The following is a 20,680-nucleotide window of genomic DNA, read 5'->3' as shown; positions in this document are numbered from 1 at the left end:
TTACTTTCCACATCATCTCTCCTCTTCTCACTACAAGCTTGCGATAATGGATGCGGATACTGTACCCTCGATGAAGGTGAAGGACCCGGAGACTCCACCTCTCCGGTCCCTCTCACCACGTCGCATACTCTTTGATTCACCCTTTTCGGACTACTATACCGATACTTCTCTCTCGCCCGACCCTTCACCTTCGCCAGCTCAGAAGGCATTGCTGACCCGCCTTGCTGCTATCGGCCAACAGATATTGAGGAAAGATCCAAGCGCCCAGAAGTTCAGGTGGATAAACGAGCGTCTAGACGGAGTTGAGGAGGTATTTGCTGCTCCAGAAAGCCAGACTCGTCAGCCGCCGGAGCTAGAGGACTCGGGACTGTTCATGGATGGCGATGATGAAGTTGAGAGCTCACAGCTAATACATGGGGGAGGAGGCTTGGGACTTCCAGATGATGTTGTGGAGATCCTCAGGAGAGCATCGCTCAGCAGCGGAGAGAGAAACGAACGGGTTGATTCTGTTACAGAAGGCCTTGAGCAGGATAGAGAGCATGGGGTCCCTTGGGAAGAAGAAACCGGACTTGGCGAAATTGAAGCTGGGGAGAACGACCAAGCTTCTGCAATCGTCGCCTCCTACAAGGGAGAGAATAATGCCATCTCAACACTGCTCAAAGAATCCGGCATGAAGCCTCCTACAACCTCGGAGGACGTCATTATTCGGATTAATGCAGCTATCATGGAGCTGCGATTACGATTTGAGGAGATCAAGGTACGTTATCCCGATCCTCACCCACTAGAACTAATCAGCTAATGTCTTTTGTAGTATCTCAATTTCCTAATGCTCGAAAAACTTGATGTTGCAGACGATGAAAATATCGCGCTACGCAACGCCAATGACAAGCTAATCTTGGATCTCCACCTCGACTACTCAGAGCTCCTCTTCCTCAAGATCCAACTTCAAGCTATCGAAGCCTACGCCATACCTCGCGAGGACCAAGACCCCGATTTCTCTTTCGTGAATGCCATTGAGCGCCTGGAGCTCGACTGGCGAGATGTCGAGAAGCGCTTCACTGAGCGTATGGAAATGCATAAAAAAGAGAGGCCCCCAGAGGAATTTCGCAAGACTCTTCCGGAGGAACTGCGGATATTGCCGCAGCAGATCGAAAACGGAAACGCTCGTCCACCAATGCCCCCTCACGGGCATTTGAGCATCCCTGCTCCTGTCCTGGAACGTCTCTCCCGGCCATCCTCCCGACCCTACTCCCGCGATGGACCTAGAGAAGTGGAAGGAGGCGAGGCTTCTTTCACAGCTTCAGATATAAATACAGCAAACTCCACTATGCCAGACGAAGACGTCCAGAAACCCTCAGACAAATCAAATTTCTGGAATGTCCTAGCTAGCGCTGTTGGGATTATCGATTACTATGACCTGTTTCAAGATGATGATGAAGACTAGCTGCATCAGCCTGTTTGTAATTTTTCGTATCAATCATGAAACGATATCAGCGTAGAGGTCCTCCGAGGACTCCGTACACGACAGTGAAGTTTTGGCTTTCTTGCTATAACGAAGCCATGAAACGACTTTACGACTGCATTTGGGTATTGTACTGAAGCGTGTCTTCTTCTTGTATATATATTGACATGGCTTCTGGCGGATTGCTACCCTGGGGCAACCGCCCAGCTTTGGAGATACACTGGCGTTTAGGACCAGAACTAGGTGTAGCAATACAAATGTGGCTCTCATGCATTCTGCAATCCCTCAAAGTTCTTGGTACAATTTACACGCGAAATGGTCTTTGAAGATGATAATGTTCACTCCGCCACCACGGGCTGATATTCCTTTTTCGTCGCTTGCGTCGCTCCACTCCCTTTCCACGCGCTCAGTATTAGGTTCACGATATGCTCGACATTCTTCCCGTGCTTTACCTGCGCAAAGATGGTCGGCCCGCCCTCCCTGCACACCATTAGCATCAATCTCATCACAAGAAGTTCCTGAAGCCCTCCAGCACCCCTGAACCGCAACATCCCAAGGCCAAAACCACTCCCAAATCCGCGAAAGTCTAACCGCCCGAGCAAAAACAAGACAACTCACCTCATCTTCCTAGCGTCCCTTTCCATGACCCCTAGATCCGCCCCAACCGCCTCCGCCAAATCCGTCTTATTAACCACCAGCAAATCACTCTGCGTGATCCCAGGCCCGCCCTTCCTCGGAATCTTATCCCCACCACTAACATCAATGACATAGACGATAAAATCCGCCAACTCCCTGCTATAATTCGCCGCCAGATTGTCACCCCCGCTCTCGATGAGCAGCAGGTCGGCATCGAAGGCGCGGTGCAGGTCCTCGAGCGCGGCCAGATTCGTCGAGATGTCCTCGCGCACGGCGGCGTGCGGGCAGCCGCCGGTCTCGATGGCGCGGATGCGGGGCGCTGGCAGCGCGGAGTTGCGGATCAGGAAGTCGCTGTCCTCGCGCGTGAAGATGTCGTTGGTGACGCAGGCGATGGAGAAGCGCGTGCGCAGCGCGAGGCAGAGGGCTAGCATCAGGGCGGTTTTGCCGGAGCCGACGGGGCTGCGGCGGTCCTGTTGTGTTAGCGCCCATGTCTGAGAGCTCTGTGGGTGGTCTGCTTGGTGGAGGAGGGTGGGAGGAAGAGTGGGATGGTTAGGTGGGAGGGGGCGAGGGGACCTACCCACCGATTCCGATGGTGAATGCCCGCTCGTCCCAGTCCCGGCCCTCGATTATGGGCATCTCGCGCCCGAGGAATGAGCCCGGCCCGTCGAGGATCTCGTGCGTGTGGCCGTGGTCCGCTGCTGCGCCATCGTGAGAGTGGGAAGGGCCGCCGTCGTGGGAGTGGGTGTGCGATGCCATGGCGAAGAGAGGTGCGAGATGTGAAAATGTATGTGAGAGCTGTGAGAGCTGTGAGGGCTGTGAGGGCTGTGCGGAAGCTATGTGGAAGCTGTGTTGGTACTCAATGAGACGACTGAGGAACGCAGAACGTTTGACAGGGGTCAGGGCGGGGCATGGTGGGGTTGATCAAAACGTCAACCCTTGATGGTTGAAGACTCCAATCACGACCAAGTACTCGACTCATGCTATCGTGCTTCTACAGATCCCCACATGAAAACCCTTGTTCCCATTCCGAGCGAGTTGGGGATGATTGCCAGAACTTTTGGGTCCTGTATGCTGTCTGCAGGGGCTGACTCTAGAGTGTGTACTGCTTGGAGCACCTCATTTTCTTCTATATCACAAGAATCTAATTCTATTGACTGGCGAAATCTTCTCTTTCAGGCATAGAAATGATATCCACGCCCTTTAGACTACTGTTGGGATGTCGTTGGCACATTGATCACGAGCTGTGACTAATTGATTCTAGTATCGTAGTCAACTGGTTGGCTGTACACCGGTCAAACTCTCCAGCTTTTAAGCCTCATCTGGACTTTCCGGCATTTGAGAGGCTACTGCCGAGCATAATTATCGGGGTTTTCATGCATTAGCTACCTCATCAGGACAGGTACGGTGATAGTTCGCTGAGGCGCTCACGCCAACGGCCTCCGTTCATCTTACCCATGTATCCCCTCTTTCTTTACCTTGGCCCTCATCTTAAATATTTCCGCTTCGTCCTCTCTTGTGCTTTGGAACGCTCCTGCCTTAATTCTAAGGTACCTCACACCTTCGAACCAGTCTCCTCACTTAACCTTTGAGAAGCTTTCGACACCACTTCAACATCCAAAAGGAGCTCCAACAACACTTCCAATATGGCAACTCAAAAGACTCCGACACTGGTCGAGCTCGCAGAAAAGCTCGTCGAACAAGCTCGTGAGCTTGAGAAGGTCATTCCAGCACCTCCGACCTTCCAAGAAGATACCCTAGCCAACCTACCAATCGAGTATGAGAAGACACGACTATCCCTCATCGACACAAGCGAAATGTTCACCGCGCTTGTACGAGGCTCAGACGGTCCATATGGCAGAGTCATGAGGATAGCATCCTACCAGGTTTGTCCCTCTACAACCCAAAAAACTCTCACCTCCAAGCCAACACTGATATCCCCCCTTCCCAGTACCTCGACGAAGTCGCCCTCTACGCCATTCACCACTTCCGCATCCCGCACCGCGTCCCGCTCAACAGCAGCATCTCCTACGCCGACCTCGCCGACCAATGCCAAATCGACATAGACCGCCTAACCAGCCTACTCCGCATGGCAATAACCTTCCACATGTTCTACGAGCCAACCCCCGGCTACATCGCCCACACCGCCGACTCACGCCTTCTCGTCGCCGACACCAGCGCCTTCGACTTCATCGGCGCCGTCAGCATGGAGCACAAGCCCGCAACGCTAAAAGTTAACGAAGCGCTCGAAAAGTGGCCCGGGTCCCCGGAGCCCTTCCACGCGCCTTACAGCCTCGCCCACAACACTGACAAGCCCATGTACCTGCACCTGCAGCAGCACCCGGATCGGCTGCGGCAGTTCGCCGGCGCCATGACCAACATCACGCGCGCGGGGGCGCGCTCCATCGCGCTGATCGCGAAGGCGTACCCGTGGGCGGCCCTCGCACCTGGCAGCACCGTCGTCGACGTCGGCGGCGGCAACGGCCACATCAGCGTCTGGCTCGCGGCCGAGCACGCGGGGCTCAGCTTCGTCGTGCAGGACCTGCCGCACGCGTCCGACGACGGCATCGCGGCGCTCCCCGCGGCGCTGCGCGGCCGCGTGCGCTTCGTGACGCACGACTTCTTCACGCCGCAGCCGGTCCACGGCGCCGAGGCGTACTTCTTCGCGAACGTCATCCATAACTGGTCGGATCGGTATGCGGTGCGCATTCTGCGCGCGCTGATTCCCGCGCTGAAGCCCGGGGCGAGGGTCCTGGTTTGCGATAGGCTGATTCCGGAGCAGGGGACTGTGCCGCTGGTGGAGGAGCGCGAGATTAGGGCGTTGGATTTGATTATGCACATTTTGCTCAATGCGAAGGAGCATACGGAGGCGGAGATGCGGGCGCTGTTTCGGGCGGCGGATGAGCGGTTTGAGTATGTGGATACGCATGCGATTCCGCATGGGCTGTTTAAGATTTGCGAGGCGGTTTGGAAGCCGTAGAGGGAAAAGTTGGGTTGCGAGGTGTATGGGAGTGGGGAGCGGGAATTAGGTGCGGGTTTGAGGTTTCGGCTGGAACGGTGAATCTTAGGGGTTAATGGAGTAGTGGTGGATGGTGGATAGATAGTGTGGGATGGAGATGTTTATACGGGTGGGCCTGCTCATGGGAGCTGAAAAGTTACTATTACTGCTGGTGGCACTCATAGCTTGGAGGCCCTAGATGGAAAGAGGCTTAGAGACCCGGACAAATATACTCTAGGAAGAAATAGTCTTGAAAATCCAAATCTTGAAATTCTCGGAGATAGAGAAGAGATATCAGCTTGGCTTCTGACTCCATCGAGCAAGGATTTGAGTCAGCCGAAATATCAGCACAAATGAATGCGCTCAAAAGGTGTATGCAGACTCGCTCTACTAGTATAAGTTCACAGGGGCAGATGATACTCTTAAATATGCCGTGTTCATAAAATTTCCGTCATAGCTAGCCTCGATTAGCCGCGACATAAACGAAACCGAACGTCTTGCTCACACCCAGCTATGCCACGCTAAACCCAATCAAATCGTAGCCAGCAAGCACGCGAGATCCTCTTCTACCGCACATACAGACGCTTCGGCTGAGAGAACGATACTGCACCAACCACTCACAGCGAGCGCAAAAGTGCATGAGAATAGTATACCATATGTTAGGACATTGTAGTCCTCATACCCGTAAACCCTACGCACACTGCCTACGCACCCTGAGCCCACCAGTCCCACCAAAACGCCGAAACCTAAAGAGCCACCCCGCCATTTTCCGCCCACCAAAAACACCAGGCCTTATGCCGCTGAAACAAATATTTAAAAAAAAAAAAAAAAAAAGCTAAGTACATCATGAATCGTGTTCGCACGAGCCCGAAACCCCCATACGAATCCAAAGCCGGGAGACGGGAGGGGAGCGGAGGGATAGAATCACCGCAACGCCCGCGACAGCCATCGTTCCCACCAGTTCCGCACGCCGAGCACGGTGGCGCGGCCGTCGTTGTGCCCGTCCTGGCCGGCAGGATCGCCGAGGATGGCGGAGAAGAACCAGAAGCAGCCGGCGGTCCACGACGCCACGGCCACGCCTATGGCGGCGATGGGCGAGAGGATGTGGATGAGGAGGAGCAGCGGCGCGCTGTAAATTGCCGGCGGGTGCGAGGAGTGGATGAAGTGGAGCTGCAGGCTGAGAGATGGCGCGAGGAAGGAGACTAGCTGGTCGCGGAAGGGCGGCCGTTTGCTGCAGAGGCGGAGGGGCTGGAGGAACATCACGAGGGCGAGGGATAGTAGCGTCCAGAGGGTGATGAGGAGGGAGAGGAGGACACAGGGGCCGGAGAGGTAGAACTGGAGATGAGGTAAGTTTCAGTTTGTTCAGATGTGAGGGGAGAACTATACGAGTATCTTCAGGGCCGTCTTGTTCGGCATGTGTGGTAGAGAGTCGTGTACCTCCCTTTGATCGTATAGGGTGGCTATGACATCCTGGTCCGTTATCGAGGCGTGAGCTGGGGATATCGGGGTGTGTGGATAGATTTGCTTCTCCGGGTCTAATTGTGCTCGTGGAGGATAGGACACTTTCACGGGTGCGGGTCCCACTCCCAATTCCATATCTGAGGCCCTGCCATTGTGTTTGACAGCGGAAGAAGCAATTGAGCTCGGGCTTGGCGGAGAAGACAGTTTTGGAGAGAAAGGGCGCGATATCACCGAGTCGCGTGTCAGGATTGAGCTGGTGGCTCGCTGGGAGGTATGCTGCTCGGATGGAGGCTTCTCGGAGAGGATCTGGCTGGAGGGATTCTCGATGGAATTCGGGGTCTGGAGATGATGTTCGGGGTAGCACATGCCAGGTGAGGAGGCCGTCAGCGGAAGTTGGGGTTCGACAGGCATGGCGGGTAGAGCTATCTATCGACGACCATGGGCAGGCGATGTAGCAGGTGAGAATGTAGGGACACGAGAGGAAAGGATCATGATATAGATGGGCCCTTCCCCTCGAGAGAGGCAAGGACAAGAGGTTACCACCTACATGATCATGAAATTCCTCTTGGGGTCTCTCTTGGCGTTGGCGTCTTTGCCCGTTCTCTATCCCGCCAAGTACGCTGAGCACCTTGGCATGTCATACCGGCCAATGAACGCATGCGGCCGCGGCATAACTTGTCGGATCTTCATTTTACAACAAGGCTGATGCTGAAGTAGACAAGACGGAATACGCGGCATCTTTCCTGTGATCCGACTGAGAGAAGAGCGCGTGCGACGGGCTCGCAGATTCGCAACTTGGCCACTTGGGAGGGTGCAACGACGAGCCGCGACAAGATGTTTGCTGGTGAGGCACAGCACCACCAGCGAGCGCCGCGACGAGCACCCGCGACAATCACGGTGGCCTTGTCACTCCTGTCGCTCTTGTCACGAGGCAATGCCCAGGTGCAACGCCTAAAATGAAATCTATGCGTGTTTTTTTCTCATCTGCCTTGGTGAGTCTTCATGAGGTGTGCCAAGGGCAGCAGTGCACTATTGCCATGGCTAGCTGATACACTGGACGGAGGACTCGTTGTGGTGCGTGTCTTGGTTCTTGGGCTGAGTCCCTTGGATCTCTTTTTGCCCAGCCTCTCCGCTCGCTGGTCGCTGGTCGCGTCGTCCCACAGGTAAAATTCTCTGCTCACCGATCAGCGAAGCGGGTACGCGACGGATTCCTGTGTGACTGAGGGACCCCCAAGGCCTGAGGCCAAGATACCTGTTAGGGTGTTTGGCCAAGAGCCTCCGATTTCCCTCAAGCTTCCCTCAAACTTCCCGCAACCTGCCAAAAAACCCCCGAAGCCCGTCCTGTAATTTGAACCTGCAAGGCACCCAGCCTCTGTATCAAGGGCGGGCTTGTGAAAGTCTCGTCATGTGACTTGGTGTCACGCGACTTGGTGTCCCCGCCAGGCACCCACGATGACTGAAACTCAAGCTCCCCGCGGTTGCCTTGCAGCTGCCTTGTGCTGCCTTCGGCCTGAAAACCATAAAGACGTGCTGCGAAGGAATACTGTACAAGTCTCCATCCTCTTTTGACTCTCTCCCTCTCTCTATACCATGTCCGCTCTCGATTATTAGCATCCTTTTCCGCTTCCTTCAAGCCTAGTGTATCTTACTTAGCCACCGTGTCTGACCAGCCATTTTGGGCTCCCAGGCGATAAGTTCTTATCTATTTGTCTTTGCTCATCGCACACCGAAGCCGCAGATCCCAATATATATTTACTTTCTTGAAAGTCACATCTCAGAGTTAGCATCTCATTCAAGCTGCTTCTCTCCACTACCCGTCGCTTCTAGAGCGAATTTTGTCTCAAAGTAGTCATTGGGAAAGGAGTTACATCGTAGCATGGCCATGGCTCAGAATAGTGAGGCACTCGTGTGTCCAGCCCTGCTCCAAGAGTCTGTGAAAGAAATCTCCGAATTCATAGCTCGTGGACAGCGGGTTGCTTTCGGTTTGATGACCGTCAACCATGCACTGGCGCCTCAGGATACCCTGACTGCCAAGTTGGCTGTTACACACTTGTTCCAAATTATTGGTGTCTCCCAAATTCTAAAAGAATTAATGGAGGTAGGCTCTCGTTTCAAGGATCCAATACTGCCTCTTTTCAATTCCAATGGCGTGCAAGATGCGATGAGCTGTGTCCGCTCTTCCTACCCCATCCTCAAAAACTTGGAGACCATCTTACGGAACTCCGACCAACACATTAGCCCCGACTTGATGGGACCTTTGCCTGCTGAAAAGGTTGACTCAGAGTGGCGGCTTGTGAACCCTCTCCCGCAGCTAGACTCCTATCTTCAGCAACTCGCTCTCCTCGTTAGCGTTGGGAAATCGGAACAAATCCAGAGGATATCTTTTGGGTAAGTCTTTCATTCCGAAGGACTGTTGTCTAGGCGGCTAACAAGATATTTTAGGGATAGATCCCCACCTGAGACCAATGAACTCCAGCGACTTGTCTTTGCTACGAGGAATCTCCTTCAGAAAAAGGAACCCTCCACTAGAGACATTCTTCAAAATCCTTTTGGAGCGCATGTCTACCAGCCCCAGCGGCCTCTCTACACAGCTCCCAAACCCCTTTTCGATCAACCGATGATCAGGTCGATCAAAGAACTCCAGCATCCATGCGGCTTCCGAGGAAGATATGGCGAACCAGATTACCCTTTCCCAGACAAGAGACCCTTCGTTCAACTTGATCCAGCCGAACCATATCTCGAATTGAAGAAAAGCTTTGAAGAGTCTGAATTTGATCGTTATAACTTAAAGTAGGTGCAGTTTTTTTTTCTAAAAAATACTGCGAGGGTTTTACCTAACTTTGATAGCCTCCAAGGGAAATACCCCAACACGGCCATGTTCGGTTGCTGGCCACCTACCTTCGTTGGAGAGAACACGGTGCAGGAACGTCAAATCCAATCCATCTTCACAAATGACAAAAGGCCCCACCCTAGCCCAGTCCGCGAAACCACCGAGGAGAAATCCAAGGAGAAATCCGAGGAGAAACCCGTGGAGAAAGCTTCCGACGAAGACACAGACAAAAGACAAATGTGAGTGCGCTATTGATCTACGACACTGAGACATATCTAACCCGCATATAGCATCGAACGCGAGGACTCTGCCGAAACGCATTCGGAATTTGAAGTGCTCTCCCATTCTGACGCTGCTTTCAACACGCCCAACAGTACTCGAGACAGCACCCCTACGATAGCTCTAAATGAAAATTCGGCACAAGTTGAAGCAACAGGAGCACCCTCAACTGAAGCAATACCAATCACAGAACCGAATACATCAGAGTCCGCCTCAAAGTCTGGTGAACAAACACCGGTCGCGGCGTCGTTCAACCCTTCAGACAAAGTTGAGGATTTTGAGGCCGAGAAGCTGGAAGCATGCATACTCAGCCCGCACGTGGAGAATGCATTCAATGCCATCGAATGGTCGTCCAAAGTGGAACGACTTCCCCTTTCTCAAGCCCAAATTCAAGCACAACTGAATAAACTTGGTCCAGAATATTCGGTGGTAGATACCATAAGCACTCTGACCCCTGAGGAATGGAGATCTATAGCGGACTATACCAAACCACGTGGCATCCTCCTCTCAGTTGGAAAGTCTCACAAAGTCACCATGCCGACTAAATTCGGATCGTTCGATATCGCGTCTCTCATATTCATCGTCAAGATAGTATATCCTCCCACGGATCCGAAGAAGGGCTCTTTCGGGTTTAGGAACCCATTTGCCGCAACTACACCAGGCCTGTTTGGCAACCCTCTACCACCAACCCAAACAAGCCACCTATTTGAAACACCCAACGGCGAAAAACAGAGGAATGGCGGATTATTCGGAACTAGGTCGACGGGGGGGCTCTTCGGCAATCCGCAGCCTCCGACACAGACGACAGGATTATTCGGCCAAAGCCGACCTCTTTTTGGGACGTCAGGTGGAGGACTCTTTGGTACTTCACAGCCCCAAACTACTAGCTTATTTGGCACTACGAACACTGGAGGGCACACAGGATTTGGAGGTCCTAGCTCTGGAACAACCGGTGGACTTTTCGGCGGTTCTCAACCGCCAATGCAGCCAACCAATCTGTTCAACACCACCACTTCTACAACCCAGACCGGATTCGGCACTACAACACAAACTGGATTTGGCAATACAGTACAAGCTGGGTTTGGCCCTGGAACAACAGGAACTAGGCCATTTGGCACCTCCATCACAAACAGCTTCAACGCCAACACCAACACCAACGGAAATCAGACAGGAGGTGGGCTTTTCGGAGGATTTCAACAGTCACAGAATGAACCTCAGTCATCTCTCTTCTCTGGCTTTACACAGAGCCAGACAGCGCCTCAGCCTTCGCCTTTCGGCTCGGCAGACCCAACCGCAACACAAAGACCGTCCCTATTCTCCAGCTTCGGAAGCTCTTCTCAATCGCAGACCCAACCTACTCTATCACCGTTCTCGACACCTGTAGGCCAGCAGGAACAGACCCAGGCCAGGGCCCCACATTCCCTATTCTCCGACCTAGGAGCTCAGACACAAACCCCCACATCCCCATTCTCGAGTTTCTGGAGCAAAGCGCAAAGTCAGGCTCAGCCATCCACATCACTTTTCTCCAACCCTGAGAGCCAGACACAGCGTTCGTCACTGTTCGCACCAGCAACCACTCAGCCACAGCCTTCATCTTCTCTCTTCGGGCAACCAGCAACTCAAACACAAAATTCATCATCCCTATTCGGGCAAACCACAAGCCAAACACAACCAACCCCCTCACTCTTTCCCAATGTGACGAGCCAGACACAAAGCCCATCACTATTCGCAACACCAGCCAGCCAGCCCCAATCCACATTTCCCCTGTTCAGTCAACTAGCAAACCGGACACAAACTTCATCCCTATTCGGGCAAACACCAAACCAAACAAACACCTCCACATCCGTCTTCGGGCAACCCCAGCAACCCCAAACACAGCCCGCCCCCTCGCTCTCCTCAAACTTCCCGCAGCACCAGCAAACCCAGTCACAAACGCAGACCCAGCTGGCCCCCTCCCCTTTCGCCGCACTCCCCAGCTCTCTCTCCATCGACACCGCCAAACCACAGCCGCAGCAGCAGCAGCAGCAGTCAGCATCGCCTGCCTTCAGCTCCACGAAGAGAGATAACGGCATAGCGGGCCCCGCTCCGGCAGCGTCGAGCAAGGCGGCGGGTCCGGGGTTTAGATTCGGTAATCCAAGCACGTGGAGGCGGGACGAGGTTGTTGAGTTGACGAGGAAGTGGACCGGGCAGGTGGGTGCTGGGGAGCGGGATAAGGATGAAGAGAAGGAGGAGGAGGAGGAGGAGGAGAAGGAGGGGGAGGAAGTGGTTCGGGAAGAGGAGAGTGGATGGCTGGAGGAAGTCAAAGAGGAGATGGAGACTAAAAGAAAGGAGCAGGAAGAGATGAAAGGGAAATAAGCACGGCTTGCAAATACTGTGCGGATGATAGGACGGAAAAAAGATCGAATGGAAGAGTCCGGTGTATTAGGTTCGAGCTTGAGATGAGTCGTGGAAATTACGAGGTTTAGAATGATTTGCATGGCTTTGAAAATGGGTGGGGACGGGCATTGTTATGGCGTGTATGGAATGGATGGGTAACTTATGATACTAGACTGTTAGGGCAGTGAAATTGCTTGGGAACCGATTCGAGGAATTAAGAATATCATGTCCTTTGGCTGGGTTCAGAATGTAAATCATTTAAGTTATATATAATATAGCGGTCGAAAGGGCACTAAGACTTACAAAGTAGATAAATATACTAAAAGATTTTATAAATTAATAGATATAATAACATTAATAAAATATATAAAGTGATTATTCTAACTAATTATCTATACTTAATTCTTTAATACCTAATATAGCTCCGCCTATTTTAGTACCTTGTTTAACTTCCTCTTTTTAACTTAGTAGATTTTAATATAATAAAGTTATTATAGATATTATATAATAATAATTCATTACTTAACGTCCGATTTGGATCCCTATTAGGCCCACGCGGACTACTCCTTATTTATATATAGGGAGAAAACTCTATTTAAGAAAAATAAGAAAACCCTGTAATCCATCTCCCTGCCTTTTAGGACTTGCCTACTTAGCGCCTATAAGTCGCCTATAGTGCTCTACTACCTTACTGTTTAACCTTTTTAGGAACTACTGCTGCCGTAACAAGCTTACGGACGCGCTAGTATTATAAACTATTACTCTACTACTGTAGAGTTACTAGGGGGCACCTACTGCTCGCCCCCTTACCTTCTATTACCATTTCCCTTATAACCCGGAACTAATTTAGCATATTTTAACTAATAAGCCACTAGGTAACCGCCTTAAGGCCTTTTTATATTAAGAGCAGTGTATTATAGTTCTCTATGCTAGCTGCTAAGAGTATTATTTCTCAATTAGTGCGTAGGGGGCATAGTAGTATTACGTGTTTTAGTGTTTGTCTTAGCTAGCCACATTTATATCTTAGGCTACCTACTAGGACACCTACCTAGTAAAGCCAATCTTTTAGTCCTATTATTCCTATTCTTAAAAATATTACTATTATATTTTCTGCCTTTATTAGGCCTTCTTAGAGCCCTTAGGTATTTACCCCCTATAGCATTAACTATGCTATAGCTTAGGTTTATCTTACCTAAGTTAGCCTCTATACCTTTAACTTCTATTTGCCTCTCCAGCGTTAGTCCAACTAGTATTGTATTATGGTAGATAGTTTCCTAGCATTCTTACGTGTTTTACTTTAGCTCCTTTCTCTATCTTACTGTTATCTTTACTAACCTCTTACGCGTCTCCCTTCCTCCTCTATATAGGCCTAGGCCCTAAAGTGGCACTATTTTTCTTCTACTTTCTTTACCTATTTCTCTAATATCTCTTCCCTACTTTGGGGTTATTGGTTTATTCTCCTATAGGGCACCCTAGGGTCCCTCTATAGTTTACTTAGGCGTNTNTTAATNTANTTTATAANATTAGAGTTNNNTTTATTTTNCGTNCTTTATATTNNAGCGGCTTTAATATATAACTATAGGGGGGGAATATTAGATTCCTTCTTAAGCAGTACTATAGCCGTTTGCTTATACCCGCCTATAATACTCTAGAGGTAGGCTGTCTGGACCTTTTAAAGTGGTTTAAGAAGTAATTTAGGGGGGCCCTTTTTAGTTTCTCTAATGGCCCAAATACTAGATTTATATATTATAGTTGGCTAGACGACTGCTATATATAGTAGGCGTGACCTCTAAAAGTATAGACCCTATATAGAGTTAATAATCCTAGATAAAGCAATAAACTATACTTGGCCTTTATAGGCTGCTTGCGCCGTATATACGCTTTACTAGAGCTTACTATTTACCTATACTCCTAATACCCTTAGGCCCTAAACTGGTTAACCCCTAAAGCCTTAGATGCGAATTATATACTAGAGATCTGTAGATTAGTTGCGTTTTCTTATAAAATAGATTAGCTAGTATTTCTCTAGTAAGAATTGGACTCTATAACGTTTTGCCTATTTTATATAAGTATTATAAGCTTTCTCTAGTGTTCTGTAATTCTCTATAGCTATTAGCCTATATATAATTAGGTTTATGTCGTTAATAAAGCCTATCCCCTAGGTTGCCCCTTTTTTAAAAGAGTTAAGTAGGTTACTTATAAAGAAAAGGAAGAGTATAGGCGAGAGGGGTAATCCTTATAGTATTTCTGTTATAACTATAATAGGGGGGCTCTAGTATCCGCTAAAGACTAGTAATGTTTCTTTCTAGCCTATAAACCCTTAGATAAATTATATAATCTATTCTAAGAAGCCCTTTACCCTAAGGATATGCAGGAGACGCTTATGGGGTATATTGTTGTAGGCACTACTAATATCTAGGCTAAGCATTAATACTATAAAGTCCTTTTATATCGCCTATATAGATTTAATGGTGGTAGCAAGTAGCATAAGTGCTGATAGTATTAAGCGGTTCTTTCTTGCCCCTATTTAGCTTTATAGTAGTAGAGCGTGTTCCTTTACTATATCTGCTATGTGTTTTACTATTACCCTTTCTAAGATCTTACTAAGGGTGTTTTCTAAGGCAATAGGGCGGTAGCTTCCTAGGATTAAGTAATCTGCTTTACCTTCTTTTTATAGGATAACCGTTGTTATAGATCTTCCGAGTTGTGGGTAGTAGCCTATAGTAAAGTATGCTCTAGCTATATTTATAAGCTAAGGTACTATAAGTAGCCTATAGGTTTTTAGGGCCTTATTTAGAATCCTATTTAGTCCTAGTGCTATATTATTTAAAAGGCGGCTAATAGTTCTAGCCATTTTCTTTATTGTTATATTGCTGTTAACCTATAGGCGAGTTACTAGTGTTTTGCCTGTAATATTACTAAGGTCTGCTAAAGCTAGTTAGGGGAAGAACCTTTTTATAAGGATCTTTGCCTTTTTATTATTATTATTTATAGCCTATAATTCTCCTACTCTTTATAGGGGTAGTAGGTATAGGTCTTCTACTAGGCGCCCTACCTTTTTCTTTACCTATTTTGCTATAGCCTAAAGGCCCTTATTATAGGGGAGGCTTGGGTTAGAAGTATACTTATTTATAAACCGTCTCTAGTTATTCCTTACTTCTTTTTTTAGGGTATTCTTTAGCTGGTTTCTTATATCTTTGTATTATCTCTTATCTTTAGGGTTATAGCTACTTATATATTTCCTTCTTGCTTATTATTAGCTGGTAACTAGAACTATGTATTATATAAACTATATATATTGTATATAGGGGCCCGGTTTTAAGATCGGGCAGTACTCTTCTAGCCTATTTTTAATTACTACCTAGATCCTTTTTAGTCTTTAGTTAATTTCCTTAGGGGTGGCCAATAAGCCTCACTTATTTAGTATTGGGTGGATTTCTTCTAGGTTTTAGAGTTATTATTTAACTATATTAAGGAAACTATCTATCTTAAGCTTTCTTATTGTGTATCTTTTTCTATTTAGTTACGCTTTAATATTTAGGTCTAGCTATATCTAGATAGGGATATAGTCTAAAGTAAGTGCCTATTCTTTTTTAGGGTTGCACCTTTTAAGTCTCTGGTATAGGCCTTTGTCTATAAATATGAGGTTAATTATGCTTCTAGTAGTGCCTTATTACTATATAATTACTTCTAGGGGGGTGGCTAGCTTAAGGCCCCAGATATTTATAGCTCTTAGTAGGCACTCTAACTATTAATCTACAGTAATATAGATACCCCCCTACTACGGGTAGTAGAGGTTTATATCTCCTAGTAGGATAAACTCTATACCTTTAGTTTCTAGTAAGCTTATTACTAATATAATATTCTCTATTTATAGGACCCCTTTAACCCTAGGGTTATATACATTAATAATTTATACCAGTCCCCTATATGTTTGGATTGTTATAACTATAATATCTAGGTTAACTGCCTACTATAACTATAAGGATAGGCTAATAGCCTTACTAATTATAAAGTATACGCATATAGCTGCTTTTGGTTTATATAGGAGCTGGAATCCTTAGGGGTAGTATATTAATTATATAAAGGTATTATAATACGGTTCTTATATAGTAAGAATATAGTATTTCTCTAGGTCTAGACTATCTAGTAGGGGCCTTACGAGGCGGTGGTTTGTATTACCGTAGTTATACTATATAATGGATAGGTAGCGGACCCCCAGCGAGGGTCCTTTAACTCTTTTTTATTCCTCGCTTTTTCTATTTTTACTTTCTCTAGGATATTTAGAGCTTCTATCTCTTATATCTATACCCTAGTTACTACTTATTTTATATAGAGCTTTCTATTTCTATATCTTGTGTTCCTATTAGCGCTTCTATATCTAAATCTATTATTATTACCGGTTCTTCCCCTATTCTTACTAGTTGGCTATATACCCTTTATAGGTTGGCTGCGAATATTATATTTGCCGTATTAAGTTTAATTCTTAATTATCCTAGTTTTAAGCCTACTGTTGCTGTCTATAGGGGTCTTTCTACGGGGCGTTCTCTCCCTTATATCCCCTATAACCCTTATATCCCTAATTAGTCTAGTAATATTATATAGCGTTACTTCTAGCCCATTAAGGCTTAGGATGGCTGGCCTAGCCCTCTAGTATTAAAGGTAGGAAACGCTAGAAAGGCGCCTACGTCCCCCTAGCTTATTGCCTATTATTTCTATTTATATAACCTAGCGTGTAGTTATTCCCATAGCTGTTAAGCCCTTGCCTTTTATCTCCTATATTTAATGCAGTTTTCTCTCTCCTACGCCTTATATGTGCTTTAGTAGTAGTTTACGCATTTTATTTAGTCTTAATTTAAGTAATATCTTATATTATAGGGGCCTATATAATGGCCGCAGTATACCTATGCTGCGCATATAGATTAGGTGTGTCCCTATTATATATAGTAATAGCATTATTCTAGGCGTAGTCTGTAGTTATAGAGCCTTATATTATATATAAGGCTATTTATAATTATTCCTTTTTAGATAAGGAGTTTTTGCATTCCTAGTGTATATATACTAATAATAAGGGAGCTATGCGTTTATTTGGCGTCTCCCTAGTAAGTCTCTAGCGACCCTTATATTCTCTTATTATTCTTATTATATACTTAGTTTATATTTTCCTATTAAAGCTATTAGATTTAGGTAATTTTAAGTCTTAGTATAAGGCGTTCCGTTTATCTTACTATCTCCTATATAATTGCTGTATTATCTACCTAGCGTTCCTTTTTTACCCTAAGGCTTATAAGAACCACTAGGACTTTAACTAGGTAATCCTTATAGAGTACTTTTATGCTAATACATTCTTCTAGCCTATTCCCTACCCTTATAGCTTATTCCTTTACCTATTAGTCCTTTAAGGTAACTCTAATATCTCCGCTCTTAAGGTGTCGGACTATAATAGCGTTATAAACCTCTTTATATATCTCTATAAGGACTTCTATTTCTAATTATCCCCTAAGCCCCTCTACTTATTCTATATTTAGTTATATTATAATTATATACCCGGTTATTAACTTAAGGGGGGTAGGTTCCCTATACTATAAAAGCGTAGCTATAGTAGCCTAAATACGGTTCGCCGGTAAGGGGGGGTTATACTTATTTTTAATTTTACTTAGCCGTTAAAGGATTTAATTAAGGGTTTACTAGAGGGGCGCCTAAGGTTTACTAAACTAGCAAAGCTATTCTACTAGCTATATTAGTTTATTATAGCTAACAGTTACTTCCCTATAATTTTAGATACTAGACGCGTCTAATAGGCTTTATATTTTATTAGATGCCTTCTTAATAGAGGTATTTCCGCTTTGTGGTGTGGTATTCGCCCGTCTTTGTTATGGAGGGCTATTGCTAGGCGTAGTTCTAGCGGTCGCGCGCGAGTGCGAGCCACCGTCGTTTAACGTGTGCCTCCCCTGCGATGCATGCATCTCAGGGGGATTCTCTGGGTGTTTTTCAGGGTTCTTTTGGTTGGTTTTGGTCTTTTTGGGCCGGGTGCAGCAAGAGCTCCTTTTTTATTCGGTACTAAGCGATTGCGCGATATATATAGTCCACTATAGATATTATATACTATAATAGGTTCTTTAAGGTAGCTATTATAAATTTATATAGGATTGTGATATATTAAATTATATTTAATAAAATTATAATATAAATTTTATTAATATACTTAATAAATCTTATAAAAGTGCTTTAGATATAATTCTAGTAGAATACTATAAATGTAGTTGGTTAGCTTGTAGACCGATTCAAAATCCGCACCAACGGAATCACGTCTAAGCTTGCTGAGGTAACTAGCTTACTAAGGTAAACTTCAACTGCCATTTCAGAAGAGCGAGTCTTCACATCTTATAACTCAAACTGAAGGCGATCCTATTCCATCGCACCGTTGTTTAGCGCCATGGGGTATCGTGAGAGCTTATCAACGAACGAGGCTTTATACACGCCCAAGTACAATACGTGGACATGACTTGCTGCATAGCGTCCAGCGCTTCGCAAGATTCCGTGAAGAGTGTGCCTACGTGACAAGTAATGTAGAGGCGCCTCTGCCCTACCATCCAACAACAACAAGCCCACTATCATGGTGAGATGTATTACCTGGAGCCCGCGGTTTCACAGTATTTACCCGCTCGAGGCCAGCTGTCATCCCTTCGTCAAGATTTGCATTCCGAAGTAATTTAAAAGGCGATCCACCACCGAAACAAACGAACATTATACGAAGGAGCATTCCATCATGACGGTACATTGATCCCCGGGAATGGGAGGAGTTACTCATAGGCGGAGGCCCGCGCTTGAGGAGGGAACAAGGTTGGCGTCGGTGGATTTCGTGGCTAGTCTATCTAAGGGAGGTTAGCCTGACCTTGAATAGGGTCAGCCGTGCTCAGTGCGTACCAACGGGAGTACAGTGATATCCGGGTCTGTCTGGATCACTGTTTACGTTGAACAGCTGCACTGGCCCTAAGTCAATGCCCTCTTCGTATGAATTTTGGGCAAATTACTTAGTATACGGCTTCGCAGTGACTGAGGTCAAATTTAACGTCTCTCGGAAATTTGCTTCTCAGGTACGTGAGGGCGATGATGTGGGATATCCCAAAAATGTAGATTTCTCTCAACTCTCCGAATCCGCTCGTACATTCTTTAGATAGACCAATGAGCTGCTGTTGGTCATGGAAACCCCAACAATTGATTTGAAGCGAAGTAATTTCCTTCGGCAGCAGCGCAGTCAGGCTGGGCACGTTTTCAGAGCCAAACGCCCCTAAGAGTGTTGTGGAGTCGACTTCAAGTGTAGTGAGGTTCTTAAATTTATGCAAGGGGCCAGTCAGGTGATCGGCGTCATATCCATTTCTCCAGAAGTCAAGATCGTACCGGGGTCCATTCCAGTAATTCAGACAGAGGCGCTTCAGCGTAGACGAGACAGGGTCTAGGGCTTCTACGATCTCCCGCGGTTTAGCACCCAGTTTAGCCTCTAGTTCAGAATCGCTGCGATGTCGAGGTCTATAGATGAAGCTCTCCAGTGTTCTGCAACAACGGAACATTTTTTGGTTGCAGGATTCTAGAACACTACCAACTAGATACAGTGATGTTATTTTGGAGGTGGTTGGAAGTTCAAAACTATCCGAAATACGTATTCTCGTTGCGAAAAACTTTTGTAACGACGGCAGCTGCAGCAAGGGTAGCAGATCCATACGGTATGGTCCGTTCCGAGTGCCGCGGACCTTTATATTAAACTTCCGCAGTTTTTTTAGTGTACTAAGGTGGCCATTGTCAATAACGGCGTCCGGCTCCCTGGCCCTATCCCCTGTAGCAAGGAAGACGAACTTAGGTCTTGACTTCATGACCAGTCGGAGTTCTTCCAGGCAAGTTAGTAGGGGAAGTAGGTTGTTAACCATGGCGTACTCGTCGTGAAAGCCCAGACGTTTAGTAGTTTGTTTGACTGAGCTCAAATCGGACCGGACAGAATTTTCTGGATTGCCATGGCAAGACCAAACCACAGCTGGCTCAAACCTCAAGCATACCTGCTTAACGTACTTTGCAAGTTCTGGCCGTTCGGAAATAGTCCGTTCGAAATGATAAAGGGTATGAGGCCCGCCGTAGACCCGGCGGTACAAGAACACCGAAGATGGAATTTTGAATTTTCTTGAGAGTAAAGAGATTTCACGGAGCATTTTTCTCTCTCGTATATGGCTCACGATCTCATAGACAATATCGTCTGGTAAGTCTGACAGCGAAGCCATAGTCTTTTATGATAAGATTAGCTGGGTGCTTCCCTAAACGCTGATATGATGCGGTCGAGGGGCTATGGGATCGCCTTCAGATTAAAAACGAGTCTAATGAATACAAACGTTACTGTTGGAAAACAAGCCCGCAACGATATCACGTGATGAGACTTGTGGAAAAATCTCTTGGCAGGAATCTGACCAATCAGACAACTTCGACCGGCGGTCGAAGTTCCTTAAAATCTCTTCAACCACCTATATAGAAAATAAGCAATACACAGAGTTTTAGCCCCATGACCTTATATTCTAACAGGTTATAAGCCCGGGTTCGCACCTAATAAGCTAAATCTAATTACTTTATTATTAACGATAATTGCTATCGCAATATT

At 47.0% G+C, this 20,680-nt stretch overlaps 6 protein-coding genes across 6 annotated transcripts; 2 read left to right on the top strand and 4 right to left on the bottom strand.

The window, feature by feature from the left end:
• Positions 1 to 46: 46 nt before the first annotated feature.
• On the top strand, positions 47 to 1,444 carry K441DRAFT_681678 (uncharacterized protein; the record flags this gene model as incomplete). The annotated part of the gene is made up of 2 exons (XM_067651493.1): positions 47 to 757; positions 812 to 1,444. 2 exons carry the CDS (start codon positions 47 to 49, stop codon positions 1,442 to 1,444), a joined length of 1,344 nt encoding a protein of 447 aa, XP_067498178.1.
• Positions 1,445 to 1,794: 350 nt separating this feature from the next.
• K441DRAFT_306399 (urease accessory protein) lies at positions 1,795 to 2,945 on the bottom strand. The gene is made up of 3 exons (XM_067641075.1): positions 2,676 to 2,945; positions 2,081 to 2,557; positions 1,795 to 1,942 (listed from the first exon to the last, which is right to left on the bottom strand). The coding sequence occupies exons 1-3, from the start codon at positions 2,852 to 2,854 to the stop codon at positions 1,801 to 1,803; spliced, it is 798 nt and encodes a 265-aa protein (XP_067498177.1). The 5' UTR covers positions 2,855 to 2,945; the 3' UTR covers positions 1,795 to 1,800.
• Positions 2,946 to 3,741: 796 nt separating this feature from the next.
• Positions 3,742 to 5,075, top strand: K441DRAFT_587319 (S-adenosyl-L-methionine-dependent methyltransferase; the record flags this gene model as incomplete). Its single annotated transcript, XM_067644670.1, has 2 exons — positions 3,742 to 3,981; positions 4,047 to 5,075. 2 exons carry the CDS (start codon positions 3,742 to 3,744, stop codon positions 5,073 to 5,075), a joined length of 1,269 nt encoding a protein of 422 aa, XP_067498176.1.
• Positions 5,076 to 5,522: 447 nt separating this feature from the next.
• K441DRAFT_668815 (uncharacterized protein) lies at positions 5,523 to 6,553 on the bottom strand. Its single transcript, XM_067650053.1, has one exon. The coding sequence runs from the start codon at positions 6,351 to 6,353 to the stop codon at positions 6,018 to 6,020; it is 336 nt and encodes a 111-aa protein (XP_067498175.1). The 5' UTR covers positions 6,354 to 6,553; the 3' UTR covers positions 5,523 to 6,017.
• K441DRAFT_306466 (uncharacterized protein) lies at positions 6,387 to 7,261 on the bottom strand. The gene has a single exon (XM_067641076.1). The coding sequence runs from the start codon at positions 6,963 to 6,965 to the stop codon at positions 6,474 to 6,476; it is 492 nt and encodes a 163-aa protein (XP_067498174.1). The 5' UTR covers positions 6,966 to 7,261; the 3' UTR covers positions 6,387 to 6,473.
• An 11,580-nt stretch (positions 7,262 to 18,841) lies between these two features.
• On the bottom strand, positions 18,842 to 20,022 carry K441DRAFT_306384 (uncharacterized protein). The gene is made up of 2 exons (XM_067641074.1): positions 18,967 to 20,022; positions 18,842 to 18,914 (listed from the first exon to the last, which is right to left on the bottom strand). The coding sequence occupies exon 1, from the start codon at positions 19,962 to 19,964 to the stop codon at positions 19,074 to 19,076; it is 891 nt and encodes a 296-aa protein (XP_067498173.1). The 5' UTR covers positions 19,965 to 20,022; the 3' UTR covers positions 18,842 to 18,914; positions 18,967 to 19,073.
• Positions 20,023 to 20,680: the final 658 nt, after the last annotated feature.

Source organism: Cenococcum geophilum (assembly GCF_001692895.1).
Source record: "Cenococcum geophilum 1.58 unplaced genomic scaffold K441scaffold_65, whole genome shotgun sequence".
Classification (NCBI taxonomy): Eukaryota; Fungi; Ascomycota; class Dothideomycetes; order Gloniales; family Gloniaceae; genus Cenococcum; species Cenococcum geophilum.
The sequence above is the reverse complement of the archived record's forward strand: the minus strand, read 5'-3'. Positions and strand labels throughout refer to the sequence as shown.

What these genes read in the sequence shown, in the direction of transcription:
- K441DRAFT_306399 (XM_067641075.1), bottom strand. Translation starts at nt 2,854, where the DNA reads ATGGCATCGCACACCCACTCCCACGACGGCGGCCCTTCCCACTCTCAC. An exon ending in TTCACCATCGGAATCGGTGG is followed by an intron (nt 2,558 to 2,675) that starts GTAGGTCCCCTC and finishes GGACCGCCGCAG; the next exon opens with CCCCGTCGGCTCCGGCAAAA. An exon ending in AGGGACGCTAGGAAGATGAG is followed by an intron (nt 1,943 to 2,080) that starts GTGAGTTGTCTT and finishes AATGGTGTGCAG; the next exon opens with GGAGGGCGGGCCGACCATCT.
- K441DRAFT_668815 (XM_067650053.1), bottom strand. Translation starts at nt 6,353, where the DNA reads ATGTTCCTCCAGCCCCTCCGCCTCTGCAGCAAACGGCCGCCCTTCCGC.
- K441DRAFT_306466 (XM_067641076.1), bottom strand. Translation starts at nt 6,965, where the DNA reads ATGCCTGTCGAACCCCAACTTCCGCTGACGGCCTCCTCACCTGGCATG.
- K441DRAFT_306384 (XM_067641074.1), bottom strand. Translation starts at nt 19,964, where the DNA reads ATGGTTAACAACCTACTTCCCCTACTAACTTGCCTGGAAGAACTCCGA.